The 21,146-nt window shown below is 42.5% G+C and overlaps 1 protein-coding gene across 5 annotated transcripts in view; it reads right to left on the bottom strand.

Moving 5' to 3' along the window:
• Nucleotides 1–21,146, bottom strand: part of CCDC85A (coiled-coil domain containing 85A) — a 159,703-nt gene that overhangs the window by 132,437 nt on the left and 6,120 nt on the right. For 4 of the 5 annotated variants that reach the window (XM_036262982.1, XM_036262977.1, XM_036262978.1 and 1 more), the window contains exon 2: nt 16,205–17,165. In XM_036262982.1, coding sequence (XP_036118875.1) covers nt 16,205–17,165 — 961 coding nt within the window. Of the gene's footprint in view, nt 1–16,200; nt 17,166–21,146 lie in introns of all 5 variants that reach the window. The other variant, XM_036262980.1, reaches the window with a different exon arrangement.

Here is a 21,146-nt window from a genome sequence, read left to right as displayed (position 1 = left end):
AACCATTGGTCCTCACTTACAATTTCCAAGGAGTATGGCAACTGGCAGAAAACCCTAATAATTTGTCTTAGACAAAACACAACAGGCAGATATCAATCTATGTGCTTTATATACATTGACTTTCTTAATGTAAACCCCCATGAGGCAGAAATGTTTACCATCCTCATCCTATAAATAAGAAGCTGAGGACCAAGGAGGTTACATAACATGTCTTAGGTCATTCATGTACCAAGTGGAGAAGCCAGAACACATATTCTTTGCATGTTACATATATTAATGTCAATCTTTTCCCTAGGAAAAGATTATCTCAGTTGAGTATTCAAGTTTGCCACCTACTATCAATCAAGCCCAGTCCCAGTGCCAATCAAGCCTCACCGGGCATGTCAGCTTCCATCCACCTGCCATATCCTGCTGCTGGCTGGGTGCCCTCTCCCCAAAATTCCAATTCACTATCAATTCCAACCGCCCTACCCAAACCAGCCAGCCGTGACCAGGTCGCATTTACAAGAAGAGACTATTTTTGGTTGTTCTATTTTCAGATATTACTTTGTTCCGTTTAGGAAGAAACAAAAATCACTTCAACAGCAATTTTTTTATACTGGAAATAAATACTTTTTAATATCTAGTCATTAAAAGTGCATTAGTCTCTTTTTAAGAGGTTCCTAGAGTGCATAATAATAAAAATTTTAAGAGGCAGCTCAATCCCTGTTTGGCCTAGATCCTAGAGTGCGGGTATTCAAAGAAGCCAGCTCTCTCCCCTCTTCCTCCAACCTCCTAGAAAAAGGCAGTTCCTAGAAGAACTCCTTTTGTTTTGACACATAGGTAAACTTTTAGCTACAGCTCTTGGCAACACAAAGAATCTGCTGCCAATTACAGCAAAATCTAGAAAGATGGTGGATCCCGGCCACCACCTTACTGTCTTGGCACCCAAGCCATCCGAGCTTGTATCTACAAGGTGGGAATGAAATATGGGTAAATGTGATTTATTGACTTAATACCCTAATAACAGGCAACAGGGGCCAGGACTAAGAAGTGAGCTTAATACTGTGACATTCTGGACATACTCAAAGCACATTAAGTGCTTATTTCTTCTTTTATAAGCAATTGTGACCAAGGTGATTCATGGGAAAGCTGTCAGTGGTAACAGCACACAGCCCTCACCTAAGACTGCGGAGTCAGTTACGAGCTGTAAAAACAATAAAGGGAGAAAAATAATCCTGGAACATGTTGACTCTTTGAACACAGTTTGAAAACTATCTGAGACTTACTATGCAACACCACAGGCTAAAATGACGTCAAAAATACTCAAGTGGAAAAACATCAAAATGAATGAAAGGCAAAGGCTAAATTAGGTTAATTTTACTACACTAAACCAACCAAACAGTCAACATGTTCCACGATTATTTTTCTCCCTTTATTGTTTTTTACAGAATTAGTTCATTGATTTTCACTTAGCAGCACATTTCTGCCTTCTGGGCAACTAGGCTATATTTTCCCTAAAACCTTATAACATTTTTGTTACTGACTCAAAATATCTTAGTCAGAAGATGAATTTTCTTAACTGACAACCCTCATTGTAAAACTCACCCACTAAAGAAGAAAAGTAATTCAGCATAACCTTTGGTAGAAAAATAAAATAAAATAATGGGAGATGATTAAATGATGGCATAAATCTAGGTACATAAAGACCTCAAGCATTGATCATTGTAAAACCTCTTAGTTCAGGAAGCCTTAAGGAAAGGAATACAAAAAAAATACTAGAGCCCTGGCCTGCATGGCTCAGCGCCAGGCACCAAAGGGTCATGGGTTCAATTCCCAGTCAAAGGACATGTACCTGGGTTGCAGATTCGATCCTCAGCCCTAGCCGGGCACCTACAGGAGTCAACCAATCAATGTCTATCTCACATCAATGTTTCTCTCCCTCCCTCCTTCCCTCTCCCTCCTCCTCCATCCTTCCTTCTCTCCCCTCTACCTCCTTCCCTTCCACTCTCTCTAAAAATCAATAGAAAAAATATCCTTGGGTGAGGATTAACAGAGAAAAAAAAAAAACTATTTGAATTAAATTGAGTTATAAAATCTCACTTAGATTAATCACAAAGTTTAAAGACTTGAGAACATTTTACATTCCTCCCCATATGAGAAACTAATGCTGCTATTAGGAAAACATCCATGGATAACATTTCACACCCTGTGTAATCTAGCCTCTATCCACTTTCCAAAATTATCTGCCACAACCCCAACCTAACAAAGACCTCAGACCTTCTCATGTCATTGTTCCTTTAACACCACTGGCTCATTTCTACCTGCAGGCCCTCTCTCCTAGACATCCTCACCCTTCCTGCTGGACTGTCCAACTCCAACCATGCCCGGACTCAACCTCACAACACACCCTCTTTGAGCAGCCATCCTGGACATGGCATCCTGTGACCCATCTCCCAGGCCCATAGAGGCCCATGGTACCAATAGCTCATTCTGTCCATTTGGTTCTTAATTGCACACCTTCACTGTTATTTATCCTCTCCCATGGACATAGCAGACCATGAATAACTCCTAGTATGAAGGGCCTGTGACTCCCACTTCTCTGTCTCATACAATGTGTATCACCATGCTGCACCCACATGGAATGCACAATAAATATTTGTTGAATAAATGAATGTAAATGAGTGTCAATACATGTATTATTCTCAATCATCTCTCCTCTACACATGGAACAGTGCAAAAATGTATACAAAGTAAGTCAAATATGAGCAGAATTTGGTTTTCTACTACCACCCACATCCATGAGTCTTTTACCATGCTTCCTCTTAAACATTTATATTTGTTTTACTATGTTGTTAATCTCAGAACACACTCTGATTAGCCTTTAATTTGTTGTAATAAATCTCTATTATCCCTGACATTGCTTAGAATGCATGGCTGCCCCACGAGCCAAAGACATGATTTACAATGAAATTGCAATAGATTTTGCCCTTCCCTTCACTTAATGTTACCCTCCCAATTTCACTAAACAGCACTATCCCAAATTAGTTCTAACACCAGCTGTAAAGTAATAGGATAAAAGTACCAAAGAGAGAAGAGAATGTCTTATCTTCTGCCCAAAGGTTCCAGGAAAAGACCACCAACATCTGGTTAGATGGGAGATAATTAAAGCACATGAAGAACCCGGTGCCACTGCCCAGCAACTGGCTTTCTCCCTTACAAACTTTAGTTGACAGCCATACTCTCCCATTTAGTATACAGATGGCAAGGAGACGAGACCATCCAGTCTGCAGTAGAGTAGAAAGTGAAATCCTTCGCCCTGTTTTCCAGAGCACTCTTCCCACTAAGCAATGTGGGAAAATATGTAAGAGTCTTGACACAATGCACATTTCACGCAAAGCTAGCCATTTGCAGTCTTCCCTCAGAGGCTTGCCCAAACAGAACCATCCTAACATCAGACCAATTTTAGAACTCTACAAATCCCAAATCACCTCCACTGTAGCCTCATTTGCTTCTTGTTCTCCCATGAGGTATTCAGACTCATCACTGTGGCCTCTTCCAAGGAGACTGAGCCCATCTACATTGCTAGAAGAACTTTTGCAACCCTGACAAGTTCCCTACAAGGCACAGTGCTCCAGAAAGAGGATTTAGTCCAATGGTTCTCAGGTGGAGACATGCACAATGAACTTTCCACCTAAGCACATAATCCCTCTTGGAGGTCTTCACTGTTCCTGTAAGAAGCCCAAGCCCAGTTGCACAACCTCTGGAGGAAGCTGGGTGGGGTGACAAGCAAAGAAGAGTCCCCAGTCTAAGCTGTCAAACCCCCCAACACACACACAAATGCGCACACACACACAAAACTGATACATCACCTTTCCTCCTGTCCTGGTAAGAGGAGGAGCAAGAAGCTGTTAGCACTTCATGGGTTGTGATTCCTGGCTTCCATGAGTTTGTCCAGACTCTGCCAAAGTGAAACTGAGTTTACACTGCAGATTCTGTTTATCAACATACACCTCTGTGAAGCCTGATTTTCTATGCTGGCTGAAGCAAAAATAAGGTTCCAAAACAGGTTGGACAATAGAAATGCATTTTGTACAGCACTGTTGAATCTGAACCCTGGGCTACACGTTAGCATTATTATTCCAAAAAATGTTTAATGGAGATATATTAATATAATGTTTCCAGCTGTTTCTTTGGGGGAGAAAGGCTGCCATTAAGTAAATATATTTTTTCTGTTCTTAAATGTTCAAATGATCTTTTATGAAATGATGGTGTTAGTAGATAAAGATTATTTTTATTATTTTACTGTCCTTACCTCACAAAGGTAAAAAGTTGCTAATTCCAGGTTTAGTTTCATATATCTATCTATAAAATCCAAATTCTGGGACTACTGACTTATTATAAGCCTGTTACTTGAGGGATACATTATTTTGCCCACAGAAGTTGGTGGTGTGCTAAAGACCACAGAGCAAGAAAGAGGCAAAGCCAACTCTATATCCAAATCTCCATCTGGGCAGTGTGCCATGATGCATTTTAAGAAGTCAATGAAAACTTGACCCCAAAGGCAAGGGAAATAAAAGTAAAAATAAATGAATGGAATTATATCAAACTGTAAAGCTTCTGCAGAGCACAAGAAATCATCAACAAAACAAAGAGGCAACCAACCAAATGGGAGAAGTTATGTGCAAACAATACCCCCAAGTGAGGGCTAATATGCAAAATATATCAAGAACTCAAACAACTCAACAACAACAACAAATCTGATTTAAAAATGGGCAGAGAACTTGAAAAGACACTTTTCTAAGGAAGACATTCAAATGGCCAACAGAAATATTAAAAAATGCTCAACATCACTAGCTATTAGGGAAATGCAAATCAAAACCACAATAAGATACCACCTTAAACTGTCAGAATGGTGATGGAGATTATCAATAAGACAAGAAGTAAGAGGTGGAAAGGATGTGGAAGAAAGGGAACTCTTGTCCACTGCTGGTGGGAATGTAAACTGGTGGAGCCACTATGGAAAACAGAATAAAGGTTCCTCAAAACAGTAATAATAGAGCGACTATATGACCCAGCATTTCCTCTTCTGGATATCTACCTGAAATACTTGAAAACCCTTACTCATAAAGCTGTACAGACCCCTATGTTCATCACAGCATGATTTATAATAGCCAAGACATGGAAACAACCCAGGTGTCCTTTGATGGATGACTAAAGATTATGTGGAACATATACCATGAAATACTACTCAGCCATAAAAAAGATGTGATATTGCCCTGGCCGGTTTGGCTCCATAGTTAGAGCGTCAGCCCGCGGACCAGAGTCACGGATTCAAGTGCGGTCAAGGGCACATGCCCCGATTGCAGTTTGGTCCTTGGTCCTGGTCGGGGCTGTATGGGAGGCAGCCAATCAATGTGTGTCTCTCACGTTGATGTTTCTCTCTCTCTCTCTGTTTCCCCTCCCCCGCCCCTTCCCCCCTCCCTCTCCCTCTATCTGAAGATAAATGAAAAAATATCTTCAGTTGGTTATTGAAAAAAAAAAGATGAAATATTGCCATTTGCAACAACATGAATGGATGTTAAGAGTATGATGCTATGTAAATAAGTTAGACAAAAAAGACAAGAACCAGATAAGTCCACTCATATGTGGGATATAAAAAAAAAAAACAAAACAAACATAAAATGAACAAATAAAACCAAAAATAACAAACTCAGATACAGACAACAGAAGGCTGGTTACCAGAGAGGGGCTATGGGGAGAATGAACAGGGTACAGGGGGTCCAACACATGGTGACAGGAAACCAGGTGGTAAGCACACAACGTGCTACACAGATGTTGTGTTATAAAGCTGTACCCCTGAAATTTACATTATTAACCAAAGTTACCCCAATAAATAAATTAAAAGTTAGTTTGTCATACTACTTTTTTAACTCCATGAAGTTTTTAAATTACTTTAAACTATTTTAAGATACATTTTAAATACATACCACTTTTATTCACAATTAAAATAGAATTTGGCTGACGGAGGTTTATCAAATTGTTTCATTGCTTCACAGCCATAAATAAAGTTTGGGTGCCATATGTCAATTTAAGGATGGGTAGCTATATATTGCTTTAACATATGGGTGAAATTCCACAGATACCTACAGAATAACTAGATATGCTTTGTGAATAGGTCTCCTGGTACCAGCCTATCTCTTTTTCAAATGAATGCCTATTGTATGACTTGGTTGTGTAGACTCTGGCAAGAATAATGTTTCCATCAATTTTTCTAATGTTTCCATAGATTTATGTGGTAGGCCAACAAACCCCAACGTGGGCAATTTTGAGATTGCAACAGGAAAAAGCCAAAGAAATTGAGGGCAAAAACCATGTGGCACATAGTTTTAGGAAAAGGATTAAAGTATTGGTCTCCATTTAAATTTTTTTCCTTTTTATTAAATTTACTGGGGTGACCCCAGTTAACAAAAGTATATAGGTTTCAGGTGCACAATTCTATAATCCATCATCTGTACAATGTATTGTGTGTGCACCACCCCAAGTCAAGTCTGGGATACTCTAAAAATAAGCAATATTCAAGCCTGTTCTTCCACAGACTTTGAGAAACTTGATTCCAAACTGTTCCTCATGAAAATCACTGTACTGGGGGAGCTATTCATGGCAAACCACCTGGATAATGTTTATTTCTAGACCTCTTATTGATCATAATTGTAAATGTGTTCTCCATCTAAGTACCCTCACATGTAAAATAAGTGCTAAATTCAGCCAATCCCCCCGCCCTCCCCGCTACATAGCCAGGACCATTTTGGTTGGCTCCTGCAACAATGACGGGGCCTGTCCTGCCAATCAACATAAGACAGGTGCCCACTGACAACATGCACTGCCAAACAGGCAGATCCTTTGAAATTCTTCATGGCACTGTTCCCTCACACCGCCTTTGTCTGCTATTTTCATTCTCTCTTTCTCACTCTAAGTTGACTCTTAGCTCACTATCCTGTTAGTTGTGACTAATCCATCATCTACAGATATGACTAATGACTTGCCTTTCAGGGTCTTATTATTCTGTTTGGGTGAACGGTGAATTGGCACTTGCTGTCTAGGGAAATAGAAGAGATGCTGAATTAATGAGCATGGTTAATTTGAATTCTCAAGAGTGGTTCAACAAACCAGGCTGCTTCGAACAGAAAACTGCAACTCATATTCTGACCTTTTAAATGCCATCAAAAGTGTAATGTAAGTATACTTTACTTCTGCAATAGCAGCATAAATCAGAATAACTGGCTTAATTAGTTTTGTTTGCAGCAAGCTGAGTTATTAAAAAAAACAACAACTCCTGGAGAGCAGTTGGTGTTGCCATCTGGCCCATCCCTTTGCTCCTGGTCTCTTCCCCTTCTGTTCCTTGCAGTCCAGAAGCTGACACTTCTCCAGACACGGGGCATTCTGGGTGTCAATACGAGTGGATGTGTGAGCACAGGTCTAAGGTCAGTCCACCTTCACAAGAAGGTTTACCTGGAAGAAATATGGCCTTGGAGTGGGGGGAGTCTGTGGGGGAGGAAACAAGCAGTAAGGCTGCTGGCCTCTCAGGCTAGGGGCAAGAATACTGCCACTAACAATTCACACGGGCAGCTGCCTGTCAGCTGTGAACTGGGCACCCCATCTGGCCTAACCGCAGGTTCCTAGATCCAAGCTCACCTCCTAGAGGACCAGTCTCCTAAGCCACAGTCTATTGACGCTCTTCTTGTCCCACTCTCTGGTTTCTGGAATTTCCAACAGGAAAGGGGAACGAATGGCTCTGTGCTCCAGTTAGGGTCTTTATTATTTAAACGTTACCCCCACTTCCTGTGGCCTCGACTTCTAGAAGACTAAATGTCTTCCTTATAAAACTGATTCCATGCCCCGGGAGTCAGCTTGATTCTAGTCCTCTGCTCACTTGGCAACTGGTCTTGAGAAATTTACTAAATTTTTCCAGAAGTCAGTGTTCTCATTCAGAAAATGGGAAAGTTGAACTGGATAAAATGCAGAGTACTTTACAGATTTCAGTTCTATGAGTCTGTGATTTCCTGAACTAAATACAACTACAGTGTCCTCTTGCTATTCTTTAGCATTAAAATCCATTCTCAGTTAACCAAACTAATAAAATACCTGTGCATGGATGCATGTGTGTTTATATACATATGCATATAAATATTCACCATTAATTGTTTTTCATTTACTGATAAGAAAATACACATCCTGTTCTAAATGCAATTCATGCTTCTCATCATTTTTGAACCCATAAGCAATTATGAACACTCAGGAAACTGTAGCTAAACATAACCCAGATCAGGGATTTCCCCTGAAATCCAAAAGACCCCTCAATATTGAAAGAAAGATAAAAACACCTTTCGGTTTCCTTTTTAGTCAAGACTAGAAGGCAAAATCCTCAGTTTAAAGCAACGATAAATACAACTGACTAGAAAAGCCAACTCACTGAGGGAGCAGACCACCTTTGATTTCTTGGTCATCAAAAGTTAACCAAAACGTTCTGTCCCCCAACCACAGCAGCAGGCGTCAATGTGCTATAAATATTTTGTTTGCAAGATTTTAAAATGTAAGAATGCATAGTCCTTTATGTAGCTAAAGTGAAAAGGGTATTTAGAAGTCATTCAAGATCTTCAAATTAAATACATTTAATGTTCTATTAAACACTAAATACTGTGAAAGAGAAAGAGAGAGAGAGAGATAGAGAGAGAGAAGAAAGCTCAATTAAAATACCCTCTTTGAGCAATTACCAAACCCATCCTTTGTGCCCAACATATTCTGTCACACAGAAAAGCCTAAATAACTGAGGATATGAAGAAAAAGGAATAAATACTATTCCTGAAGTTTTTATCTGGTGATTGAATGCGTGCCTGGTTTCAATCCAGGCCCAAGACTTGCTATACCCTTTCAGGATGGTTCAAGTACAGACACTCCATAGTACATTACACTTTGTTATATGAAAACTGTAAATGACTCAACCGGGTGTGAATAGCCCAGTTCTCGCCTTTTATCTTAGGGAGGACAAACCGGTACTGCCTTTGTAAAGACGATAACGTAGCCTGCTGTTTCTCTGCCACTTCTCCTTCTCCACAGCCCTCTTCTGCCTGACTGGGGCTTAAGGAGCCTGTGTCTGGGAAAGAGCAGTGCTCCTCTGCTGGAGCCTCTCGAAGGGCACCCTAAAAAGAAGGCTATTTACGTGGGGCGGGAGCACCAGTAACCTGAGCCTCACGCTCTTGCGGATTAGATAGACACTCTTCCAACTTAGAGCTGAGATTTCTTATCTGTCTTCTCAAGTGTCCCATGGTCTATTCTTGAGATTGAAATCTCAAATTTCCTAGAATTCTTGAAAATCAGCCCACTTCAGAACTTGAAACTATTCTTAGTATTTCCCAGAGTCAAATTCAAAATAAAGAGGTTTTTTCTCAAATGCGCACAAATGCTTGTCCTAAACATTATGTATTCAAGTACTGTTAAGGGCATGGTGGCTGTGCCCTAGAACCAAGAAGCAACTATGTCTGAGTTCTTCTAGAAATATCTCAGTTCTCTTAAGCACAGTCAAGACCCAAAGAAAATAAGCAAAATGAACCCTAGAAAGCCAAAATACTTACAGATCATGGCACATGGGCCAAGCACTAAAGCTCGTGTACTTTATTCACGTCAGGACACTTCATGGCCCCTTACTCGTATTCAAACCGTTCTAACCAGTGTGGTGCTTCCCTGTCCCGGGGTACGACCAGCCGAACGGAATTTAGAAACAACGAGAAAATGAGTGAAGTCAGGCCAGCTGCGGGCAGTAGAGACTACAGCTAACAGTAGGCTGGTGCTTGGAAGTGGCTGGAAATTATTTTAAAAGTAGATATTGGAAAATATAAAAATAAAGAATAGCCACCTGGAGCCATTTAATGTAGGAACTCACAGCTCTAGCTAGCATAAGACCCCCTGGGGTCTCTAAGCATCAGAATTGGCTAAAATGTGAGAAGTTTTAGAGCCTACGTTCATAAATTTCAGTCTGAGAAACGTCATCAAGCATACACTGGCCCAATGGTGCTACACACACACAACTTACTGTTTTGTTTTGTTTTGTTTTTTTTAACTTTAGCAAAATCTGGCTTCACACTCTCATTTCTGACAAAAGGAGCTGGACTCAGATCTCTACACCAATGTACCCAGAATAACCTATTACTACGCGTAAATCTATAGCCTTATAGCAAAGCCCTATTTGCACTCATTTGACACTTGTGAATGTATCTGATGAAATGGAATACTCACCATAGCTTTTCACTCCCCCATGTTTCATTCCAAATTATTTCAGTTAAAAAGATAAACGCATTGGTTGCAGTTTGTCCCCAGCCCCAGTTGGGGCCGTGTGGGTGGCAACCACTCCATGTGTCTCTCTCGTATGGATGTTTCTCTTTTTTTCTCTTTCCCTCTCCCCCTCCCATTCTATCTGAAGATAAATGCAAAAAAAAAAAAAAGTCCTCGGGTGAGGATTAAAAAAAAAGATAAATGCATCACTAATTCAATAATCATATTTTTCTGCTACAACTTCTGGAAAGTTGCAGTAAATCTGAAAATACAAACACCCAGTTGACTTCAGCTGGCTCTAAAGGACACACCCAAGACCAGCTGAAAGGGATCCCTGGCTGACTTCACAGCTTGTGCGGCCAGATGCGTTTGGGTGTTTGTTTGACTAAACAGTCAGCTGAACAGGTGGCATTGTTCAGATGCGATATTAAAGTTATTAAAATGTACATGTACACACACACATACATAACATATAGGTTATAGATACAGAAAAACTCCTTGGGAGAAAGATGGAAAGGATCCCCTAGATTTAAAGAATGTTTATAGCTTTGTGCTATTGTTGCCAGCGGAGTTGAAAACCTTACATTCTACTAGAAAATACCATTCTGAGCCATCTAGGTTTTCCAATAATAGTTTGCCTCTCAGATACAGTCTAAGAAATTGCAAAATATTCCCAATAGCAAGTTTTTTGTTATTAAATAAAAATGTGACCTAATATTTTTTTTTTATAAATGCAGTGTGCACACACAAGTAAGGTACAATAATTGATTCTATTTTTCAAAACTTCTTAAATTGATGTCCTATCAAAGTGGATACAAGGCTACCAAATTACCATATTGAAGTCTGAAGACCAAAAGTATTATCTAGTTCTTTAAGCACCTCTGTCTCAGTTCACACAATAGAAAATATACTCAGAGGTCCTCAATTAAAATCAGTTCTGGTATACTGTAACTGTTGAAATTTTTCTCCCAAGAGATATTCAATTTCTATTGTCCAGTTTCATTCATAAGTGATGCTATGACTTTTTCTAAGCAAAATATAAGATTAACGAGAGCAATTATTCACACTATACTGCACCATTACTTAATTTACAGATAATCTTGCTTCAGGAAAATCCTGCTGAGCTTCTCCATACACACGGGTTCCTACTCCTCCACAAACAAGGCCATTCTGTGTTGTCAGCGTTTTTGTTCACTCATTAATAACCTCAACAAAGAATAACCACAGAACTTATATGCATGTATGTATGGACAATGGACATGAACAACAAAAGTGGGGATGGGGGAGGAAGTCAGTGGGTGAAAAAGGGGAAACATCTGTAACAAAAATAAATTAATTAATTAAAATAAATAAATAAAAATAAAATAAGAAAAGAACAAGGAGCAGTCCTAAAACCTCGGGTAAAACCTATAGACTGGCAGACGTGAAATGCAGCGTTCTCTAGCGGGGAAAATGTGCTAGCATCGGTGACGTCCCGTGATCTACATGCACCATTGGCATCTACTGCACATGGGTTAGAAACACATTCTTCTTTTTCCACCAGAAAGTGAAGGCTTTAAAAAGTAATCTTGCACTATTCAGAGGCCAGAGTTTCCCCAAATTAACCTCACAATTCCACCCACCCCCACAACAACTCAAGTGTTCAAAGCATAGCCCCCAAAGTGTACTATCAGATAGCCTGGGTCTGGGTTGAGGGGTGAAGCTTTACAATACCTGCTGGGGTCAGTCCTTCTCAGTCCTGGCGTTAATTTCAGCAAGGGAAGGAAAAACTGAACTTTCTTCTTCCCAGAAAGCTTGAGTATTTGAGGGCCTCACTCCCACCAGCCCTTCTCATAAAACAATCGCTCCCCTAGAGCAATAGGTTTCACAGGGTCTGCTCATTACAATCACCCGAGGAGCTCTCTATGCAGTGTGTCCAGGCCCAGTGCCAGACCAATTCAATTTGCATTTGCGTGTAGGGCCCAGGCACTCGTATTTTTTCAAAGCTACCACAATGATTTTAATCTCTAACCAAATTGAAAAACACTGCTCCAAAGCAGTGGTTCTTGATCAGGGCAATTCTGCCCACTCTCTGGGAACATCTGGCAGGGTCTGGGGACACTTCTAATTAGTCCCAACTGGGGGTGGCTCGTGGATAGAGCCCAGGATGCTGCTAAGCCTCCCGAAACACACAAGACGATCCCCTCACCACCAACAGTTGCATGGTCCCAAATGTGAACAGTGCTGCTGCTGAGAACTCCCGCCCTAGGGAAGCAGCTCGTGGGAGAAACAGCCCGCTCTCTCTAACTCCACAGATACTCTCACAAAGGAAAACAAGAGGCAGTAGGCAGCTTTCAGGAGCAAGATTTGCAACCCCAACACTCTGTCCTGCAAGGCCGAAGGTAGCTCTGAATGGACCCTGTCTAACACGATGGATCATGTCCTCGTGTGTCTCTCATTGGCCAGGTGACCTTGAAGGGGGGCATGAAGATAGGGTTCACTGGAACGCACTCTCAAATGTCAAACTGAGGATAACTGAGCAATGTTTTCTGAAGAAAGAAGGTAATAAAATAAGGAGTAATGTTCCTTCTTCTATGACCTTTTTCTTAGTTGCTGATAACCAGAACTATGCGCTTCTAGAATTAAAATAAAACTATTCTTTTTATTTTTTGACTGGATTCATAATGCCCCATGATGGACTGACTACTTGCAGAGAAAGACCTGATGATCAGAATCATCTTTGTCCGGAAGGTTAACAATAAAACAGAGCTACTATTGCTAAAAGAACCTGAATCATCTATGACCTGGGCTTAAAAGTTTTCTGTTAAAAAGCAAAGATCTGCCAGCTGATATCTGGAAGCAAAACCTCTTGGTCTCATTGTGGAAAGAAAAACTTTCAATGGAATTAGGTAAATGAATCCCCCATTCTCAAGGAGGCTATCAGTTTGTGGACATTTAGAGCTAGAAGTGGCTATTCAATTACTTAATTTACAAATCTGGATACAGTGACTAACTTGAAAAGACAAATGCCTTAATGTCTAGATGTGATAAGTGTCCAATCTACTTCCTCTTTGCAAATAGGACTCTCTGTAAATTGAAAACAAATAGTTGAATAATAACTTCTAAACAAGTAAATGCATTCATGAGCATTTGGTTTAATTTAAGGGATTTTTTTTCTGTTTGTTTTGTCTTTGCTTTCGTTGTCTTTTAATCAGCTACTAATTGAAAAATGGCTATATAGCCTTAGATATTTTTAAGAGAAAAAAAATGCCTAAAATTCACCTTTGCATCCAGTTGGAAATTAACCTGGCTGTTTTAACCAAAGAAAATTCTTGGAGGTCAAGTTCACATACTACTTAATCCGCTGAGTTTGCAATTGACGGCTCAAGAAGATTTGAAGATGCTCAAGGCACAGTCAACTAAAACAGCAATTATTTTCAATGATGTTCCTTCCATGTGTATACTGTGTCTACCTAGAGGGAATGTAAATCCTTACAAGTAGGACAATGTCCCACCATCTCTGTTTCACTCTACCACAATGCAGGCACATTTTCACTTGCTTTCACCTACTTTCAGTCCATATAAAAACATCCAAAACACTCGCCTTTCACACCAACTCCAAACAGAAGGACTCTGTAAGTGAATGACTCAGTAAACCTGCAATTTGAGATTAACCTTGCTATTGGTTCCTATTTGTTTACAAGTCAACGACTCAACCAAAATGTGTGGGTACTTGTAAGTATAAAAGATCACGTCTTACCACCCATATCAAAAATTAATTGTAATAGCAGGATGAATACAAGCTATCAATGCCCAAGTGTATAGGCTGATGATCAAAGAACACTGCATCACTTCGTTTTTCAATTAATTACTGAAATAAAAACATAATGCAAATGTGCTACAAATATACCTTGGTGAGGATAGCAACTGTCAAAAGATTTGTCACTTTAGAATGAGAAAAGAAGTAAACACAAAAGTTAAACATAGTGACATTCTAAATGATGCATCCAATTTTTAACTACATAAAATTGTTAAATTTTAAGAAACATTTGCCTGGCCCACTAAGTTTACCTGAATCCAGGCAATAATAAGTCAAAATGCAATGTCATCCTTATCTAAAGACATACCTTACTTTATGCCAGGCATCCTTTAAAAGCTGCACCTAACAACTTTTCTTGTAAGTTAAATCGTGCATTGACTGAAAACTCAACAAGATCTTTATTTTAAAAAGTCGATTTGTAGAGAGAATTGTTTTGTAAGTTAACCTCCTGCCCCTAAGTTATTTCCTTTTTTTGGTTCAAAACGGTAAGTTTCTTTAAAATAGTGCACACCATTTACTTCTCATGGTCATCAAAAAGTAATCAAGAAGAATGGAAAAGTCATTAACGTCACCTCCCTGTTAATCCATTACTCCCTGAAGACAAGCTTCATGGTAATGGCCCACCTTTGGTAGTAACTCAACCAAACTATCTTTCTAAATGACTTTCGTCCCGTGGGACGGCACAGCCAAGGCTGCCATGGTCAGGGCAGCAGCTCTGCCTGCCCCGGAAAGAGCGAGGGAGGCAGCAGTGAACTGCTAGGTCCAGCCAGGAGGCTTCAGCACAGCAGAACCGGCTCTTGCTGCCTCCATTTCCCAGCACAAACAACGGATCATCCTATGTGTCCTGCCCTTTCTACTTCCATTTGCACTTAAAAGAGCATTAGATGCATTAGAAGCCAAGCTTCAGGAGTCCACTTTCAGCCCGACAGGAAAAGGATTAGGATGAAATGGAATCCGACAGGTAAATCCCACGTACAGTACTGAAAATGTACGCCATTGTGTCACTGCTAAAATTGGAAGCCACCACCGCTCTAAGCTGACTGCACATTCACTCCTGAGCGGCTTTCAAATACAGCGAAAACCCCACATATTTTGAATGAAAAAAGCCCACAGTTCATAAAACCAATCATTTTAGTTCCGACTCAACCACAGGTAACATAAAAGGACTATGAGGGTTTTTTTTAAGGAATGATTTTTTCTTCTTCTTGAGTTCAAAGTGGTTTCAAAACCAAGATGCAGAAAATTAAACCTCTTCCAAAGGTTTAAAGATTGGGGTTTAGAGCCACCTCAGCAGACGCAGTAGACATTATGCTTTAGAAACCAAATGAGTGTCCAAACACATCTGTACACTTCTAAAAAGGAACATTTAAACAACCAAAAAAAAGAAGATTTATCTTGTAAGGTAAAGGGTGTGCTGTTCAGAATCTGTTTTGGGGAGTTGGGCGTGAGGGTGGAAGGGTTGAGGAGGGAAGGGAAACATCTGATGCATTTAGGTGCAAAGTAAAGATACAGGTTCATGCTAAGGCCCCCAACACTATGAAAAATAATCTTCAAGGTCAAGTAAGACATTTATAGGCATTCAGGCAACCCAGCATCGAGCCTGTTTATGGACACCATAATTCCTTTTAAATGACGTTGCTTTTCATAATAAATATTATTTTCTTCCTGCACATAAACTATTAACTAGATTCAAAAACCTTTGGTCGCCTGTTCCACAAGCGAGCCCCAGTAGGAAACTGCACACAACTAGGAAAACGCTCAAGTTCAAGGTGGAAGAATCTCAGAGGGGGTCTGGTTTTATCTTCGGTACTCAGCCCTCGCCCCGACTAATCAGGGTCCCATGGAATTATTTCTCCTCGCCCTCTCCTGGCCTCCCCTAATCTCCAAGTTTGCTTGACTCACAACTGTATAAATGAAAACCAGTCTAGGGGAAGAGGCACACATCAAGATTTGGGGGCTGATGTCCGCTCCTTCTCCAACCCACCCCCTCCTCGCCAGTGCCTGCACTTTCTAATGTGCACAGAACGCCCTGTATGGGTCAGAACTCTCTACTGAGGCGCCCCAGCCAAAGCAGTGTCCCAGCACGTACTGACCCACCGTTCATGCCACTGTAGACATTGCGGTGATGGGGTGACACGTCCTCTTGCGCCTGCCTGCGCAGCGTGCCCTCCCTGCTGCCGCCGCCGCCGCCGCCGCCGCCGCCTCCGCCGGCGAGTTTGTGATCAGGGCTCCCCCCATAATGCTGTTTGAGGTGCTCGGGGCTGGTGCCCCTGGGTCTGGGTAGATGCTCCAGGCTCCCACCGAGGGCATGTTTTTGAAGGTGCTCAGGGCTCCCTCCGCTGTGCCTGGTGTGCTCGGGGCTGCCCCCAGGCCTGTGCTTCTGGAAGTGCTCCGGGGTCCCGCTCAGCACGTGCTTGGGCAGCGTCTCGGGGCTGCTCCCTGCGTGCGGGTGCCTTTGCTGTTCGGGGCTGCCCTTGCACAAGGGTTTGTGGTGCTCAGGGCTGGGTCCTTTGAGTGCTTTGGGGTGATCTGGGGTCCCAGAGGCCCTGGGTTTCTGTAGATGCTCTGGGCTGGTGCTCCTATGCTTGGCGTGCTCCGGGCTGCCCTCTGCCCGAGGCTTCTGCAGGTGCTCCGGGCTGCCACTGCTCGCATGGTGCTTGTGGTGGTCCGGGCTGTCGGTGCTGCCCGTACTGGAGGTGCTGCTGCCGTCGCCCACGTCCCGCACGTAGGGTGCCGCGGAGGCGGTGAGCTGGCACAGGCTGGCCTGGCTGTCGATGGAGCAGCGGCTGCCCGCGCAGCCGGCGCCCTTCTCCTCGTCCAGCAGCACGCAGAGCTCCTTGAGCTCCATGTTCTCCTTCACCACCTCCTCCTGCTTCACCTCCAGCTCCTTCAGCTTCTGCAGGTATAAGGCCACTTCCTTGTGCATCACGCCAGCTGTGAAGTGGCCCAGTCTCTGCCACTCCCGGGACACCCTCTTGCCTTTCTGCCGGTCGTCATCCAGGAAACAGCAGAGGTCCCTCAGTTCCTGGTTGTCCTCCTGGAGTTTCTGGTTGATGTCCTGGAAAAAGAGACACAACCATTCAGGAGGGTGCACGCGAGGCTGCATCCGGCGAGGACTCGGGGTGCGCGAGCCTAGAACTGGTGAGCTCTCTGCAGGTACCCCAGGACACGAGAAGGTGAGAGGTACTGCAAGTGTGTAGTTATCCAGAAAAGTAAAAATGATAGATATTGGTTATGCTCCCTGCCTAATGCTTTATGTATATGATCCCACCTAGTTTTCTCCAAAACGCTTAGGAGGTAATTGGGGTAGGGAAGGGTAATGATTATTATGGTTCTTTTACTTTTATGGGAGAGAAAACTAGACCTGGCAAAGTTTGTCTGGGCTAAGGTCATCTATTCAGTATTTAGGGAGCAGCCTGTTAATTAACAGAAAATCAATAAAAAAGAAAAAGAAAAAAGAAAAACTCCCCTGTCCCACCTTTAAGGCAGAAAGATGGCTACCTGGATACCAGCCCCAATTCCCCACCAGAGGGAACAGCACAGTTGCCCTCTAGTGGCACTTCAGTCCTGCACATCAAGCCCCCACTGGCCACAATCCCTGCACACCCCCAGGCCTCTCACAGGAAACAGCAACACTGAGCTCTCGGGTGATATTCAAACTCCCCTCCCCAAACTGCACCTCTCAGCAAATGCCACCTCCTCCCATCCTGTTGTTCTTTATAAGAACCGTAGTTGCGCCTGGTATCTCCTGCTCCCTTGCCTTCCACTTCTGGGCCAAAAGAGTCTTCCGAAATCTAACTCCAAAATGTATCTCATCTCATCACTCCCATGCGTAAAATCCTTCATAGCTTCTCACGGCCCTTGGGTAAAGTGCAAACCCTTCAAGTCTCACCAGGCCCCCAATCTTCCGGCCCAGCCGATTTCTCCAACATGAATGGTGAGTCATTGGTTCATTCACAAATATTTAGAAAGCAGCTATCATGTGCCAGATACCAGTCCAGATGCTAGGGGATACGCCAGTGGATGCAGCAAGGACCCCGACATCCTACAGCTTTCATTCTGGTGGGAAAGACTGGCAAAAAGCCAATGCAGAACATAATGCCATGCAGTGAGAAGTGCTGGGAAGAAAACTAAAGCAGATTAAAGAATATCTTTTTTTTTTTAAGAGAAGGCACCTCTGCAGAGAGGGAAAACATTTCAGCAAAGACCTGAGTGAAATGAAGGAGCAAACATTTGGGAGATGGTCCCAGGCAGAGAGAAGGTCAAGCAGAAAAGCCCTGAGACATGTGGCTCAAGGCGCAGCAAGGCCAGCGTGCGGACAGTGGAGCGAGCCAGGAGGACAGGGCTGGGAAAGAGGCCTGAGAGGTGGCAGAGGCCAGGTGCTGCAGGGCCTCATCAGCGCGGGAAGGACTCTGTATTGCTGGTGAGCAGAGGACAAAGGACTGAAATGATATGCTTCATTTTGTAAAGAATCACCATAGTTTTGTATGAAAATAGATTGGTTGGGGTGGGGATAGAAGAGAGGGAGACAGGCTACAGTGGAAGCCCAGAGACCAGCTAGGAGGCTACTAGACTAGTCCAGGTAGAGGGAGATGATGGTGGCTTGCACACATGGTAACAGTGGAGAAGGTAGAACATCCCCTTCCCATGATGCACTGAGCTCCACCAACACTAGCCTTGTTTCAGGGGCTCAAGGGACAAGCCCTTGCCCTCTTCACTTGGAATACTTTCCCCCAGCTTTCTACACAACCTTCAGGTCTTACTTTGTTACTTCCCATAGAAACTGTCGCTGACAACGACCCCAGGCTAAAGGAAGTCCCCTTCTATGCTCTACTATGCTCTACCAAGACCCCTTAGACTTTGCCTCTGTTGCACTTATTACAATTTGTAATCACATGTGGTTGAGGGACACATGGTTGAGTATGGCTACTAGTCATGTATCCAGCCTCATCAGAGTCATGAGAGTGGAGACGGCCGCCCCCCACCATTTATTCTGTTCACTTTTGTGTATCCAGAACACCGCACCCCACCACAGATACCTGAAACCAAGGAATTTTAAAAATTGAGAAGTGCCTGTTTCTGCTCAATTCACACATATAGTAAAAAGGGGTAACTGTTTCTTGAAGCACCGGGGTGTAGTGGGGGTGAAACAGGGGTGGCTACCTAAGATCTCCCCTGCTTTACAAAGCCTGAAAACCTCTGCTCTTCTGACTCCATCAACCAATCCAGAACTAGGGGTAGTCAGAGAACGGACTTAATTCTCTTAAATTTTGATTGATTCCAATACTTCCCCTGATACTGACCAGGAAAATAAACTGGACTACATTTGCCAACCATACCCTGCACCTTCTAACGTCATGAGGCCAAAGATGGGAGGGACATTTAAGGCCTCAGGAAGAAGAGGATCCGTGCAGCTTCGTGTTCAGCTCCAGTGCTAAGTCTTGGCATTACCAACACCTGTTTCCTTGTCTCTATGCTCATCTATTCCTTTGCTTCTCATTGCCACTTTCTGGCCTCAGGCCTGGCATTTGAAAAAGCCTCTCACCTGACCTCTCTGTCTCGGTCTGCCCCTGCCCCTTGGTCTGCCCCATTCCCTCGCCCACTCCAATCCAAGCTCTCTTTGGTCAAACTGATCTCCAGAAGCACTCCCTGCAGGTTAACTCCTGCATATCAACCCTTTTATATCCCTGCACATCACCTCCCCTTTGCCAGGGAAATGAATAAACCCTTGGCCAGGCCAGAAAGGCTTTCTCCTGCTTTTCCACCTTTAGCTTCTTCTATGTGAGCTAATTCTGAACCTTGATTTTGTCTAGTTTTCCAGCTAGAAAATACTATCTTCTCCCTTATATGGACTTATAAGAGGAGAGATTCCACTGAGAAGACTCCCCCAGCCCTAGAATGACACCTGGAGTACAGCAGCACCAGGCATGAATGAGTGAATGAATGAAAGAAAGAATTTTCCCACTCTGCTCACTGCCTGTAAGGCACACTAGCTAGAGCACTCACTAGGCATAATTTTTTTTTTTCTTTTCTAATGTAGATATCTTAGCTTGGAAGGCTGAGTCCACCACACCAATGTCCTTCTTTGCATATTTGACACCCCTGGCATGGTGCTTTGCTTAGAGTGAACACCTAATGTGGATTTATGTACTGACCAACCCTTCAAAGCTCGGGGCCTGTTGTCAAAACAGGATACAGCTCCAGCTACTGAGAAAGGATTTCTTGTGATTATTTGCAGCAAGCCCTACTATGTTGGAGTCTACAGTTATCAGAGAATAAATTATCCCTTGACACTGATGCTTAAGGGGAAATCAAAAGCTGTGGATATTCTGGGAAAATAATACTAAACAAACTTAAACTTTTTAAGCCTCAAAAATGATTCCACATTTAGTTCCATTTCAGGTATTTCATAGAGAGTTCAAGTCATGTTCTTCTTCATCTAACTAAATTTCCATCCGAAAATACTTCCCTCTGACTATCCTACAACGATTCCTGATCACTACCGAACTGGAAAGTAAACAGAGCTTGTACTTCTGGGGTTTCAAGGAGTAAATGCCCTTCCTAAATGGAGTGAAACAAATACTTCTCGAATTCCACTTGGGGGAGAAAGAGATGGGAATGGGCCCACTCACTCTCCTTTACCACATCTTCTTTTTCCTGTTATTCATTTTCTTGGGAATAGTATTTACTCTCCAATTGTGACCTTTTTCCTTTGCCTTCTGATGAACAGCTAAGCAACCAGCTTGATAATGACCTTGTGAGCCAGCTTCTTTAAATCTGCCACGTTAAGAATTGGGCTTTCTTCTTCAAAACACTAAGTGTCCTTTTAACATTGCCACTAGCCACCAGATGTTATCCTTCTGTTGAAAGTGAACTATTAAAAGATTAAACCATCTCATAGCATCCAACCCAAAATTTTATTCCTAAAACTCTCAAGTACTGTATCTGTTGTTAAAGAAGAACTGTCTTATTATTTTTCATCACTGCAGGATGGCAAATTGGTGTTTTTCTGGGAAGCAAAGAGGAAAATTAATGTGCT

The sequence above is a fragment of the Molossus molossus genome, unplaced genomic scaffold (genome assembly GCF_014108415.1).
Source record: "Molossus molossus isolate mMolMol1 unplaced genomic scaffold, mMolMol1.p scaffold_m16_p_15, whole genome shotgun sequence".
In the NCBI taxonomy this organism is placed as follows: domain Eukaryota; kingdom Metazoa; phylum Chordata; class Mammalia; order Chiroptera; family Molossidae; genus Molossus; species Molossus molossus.
This window is presented reverse-complemented; position numbering and strand designations above follow the sequence as displayed.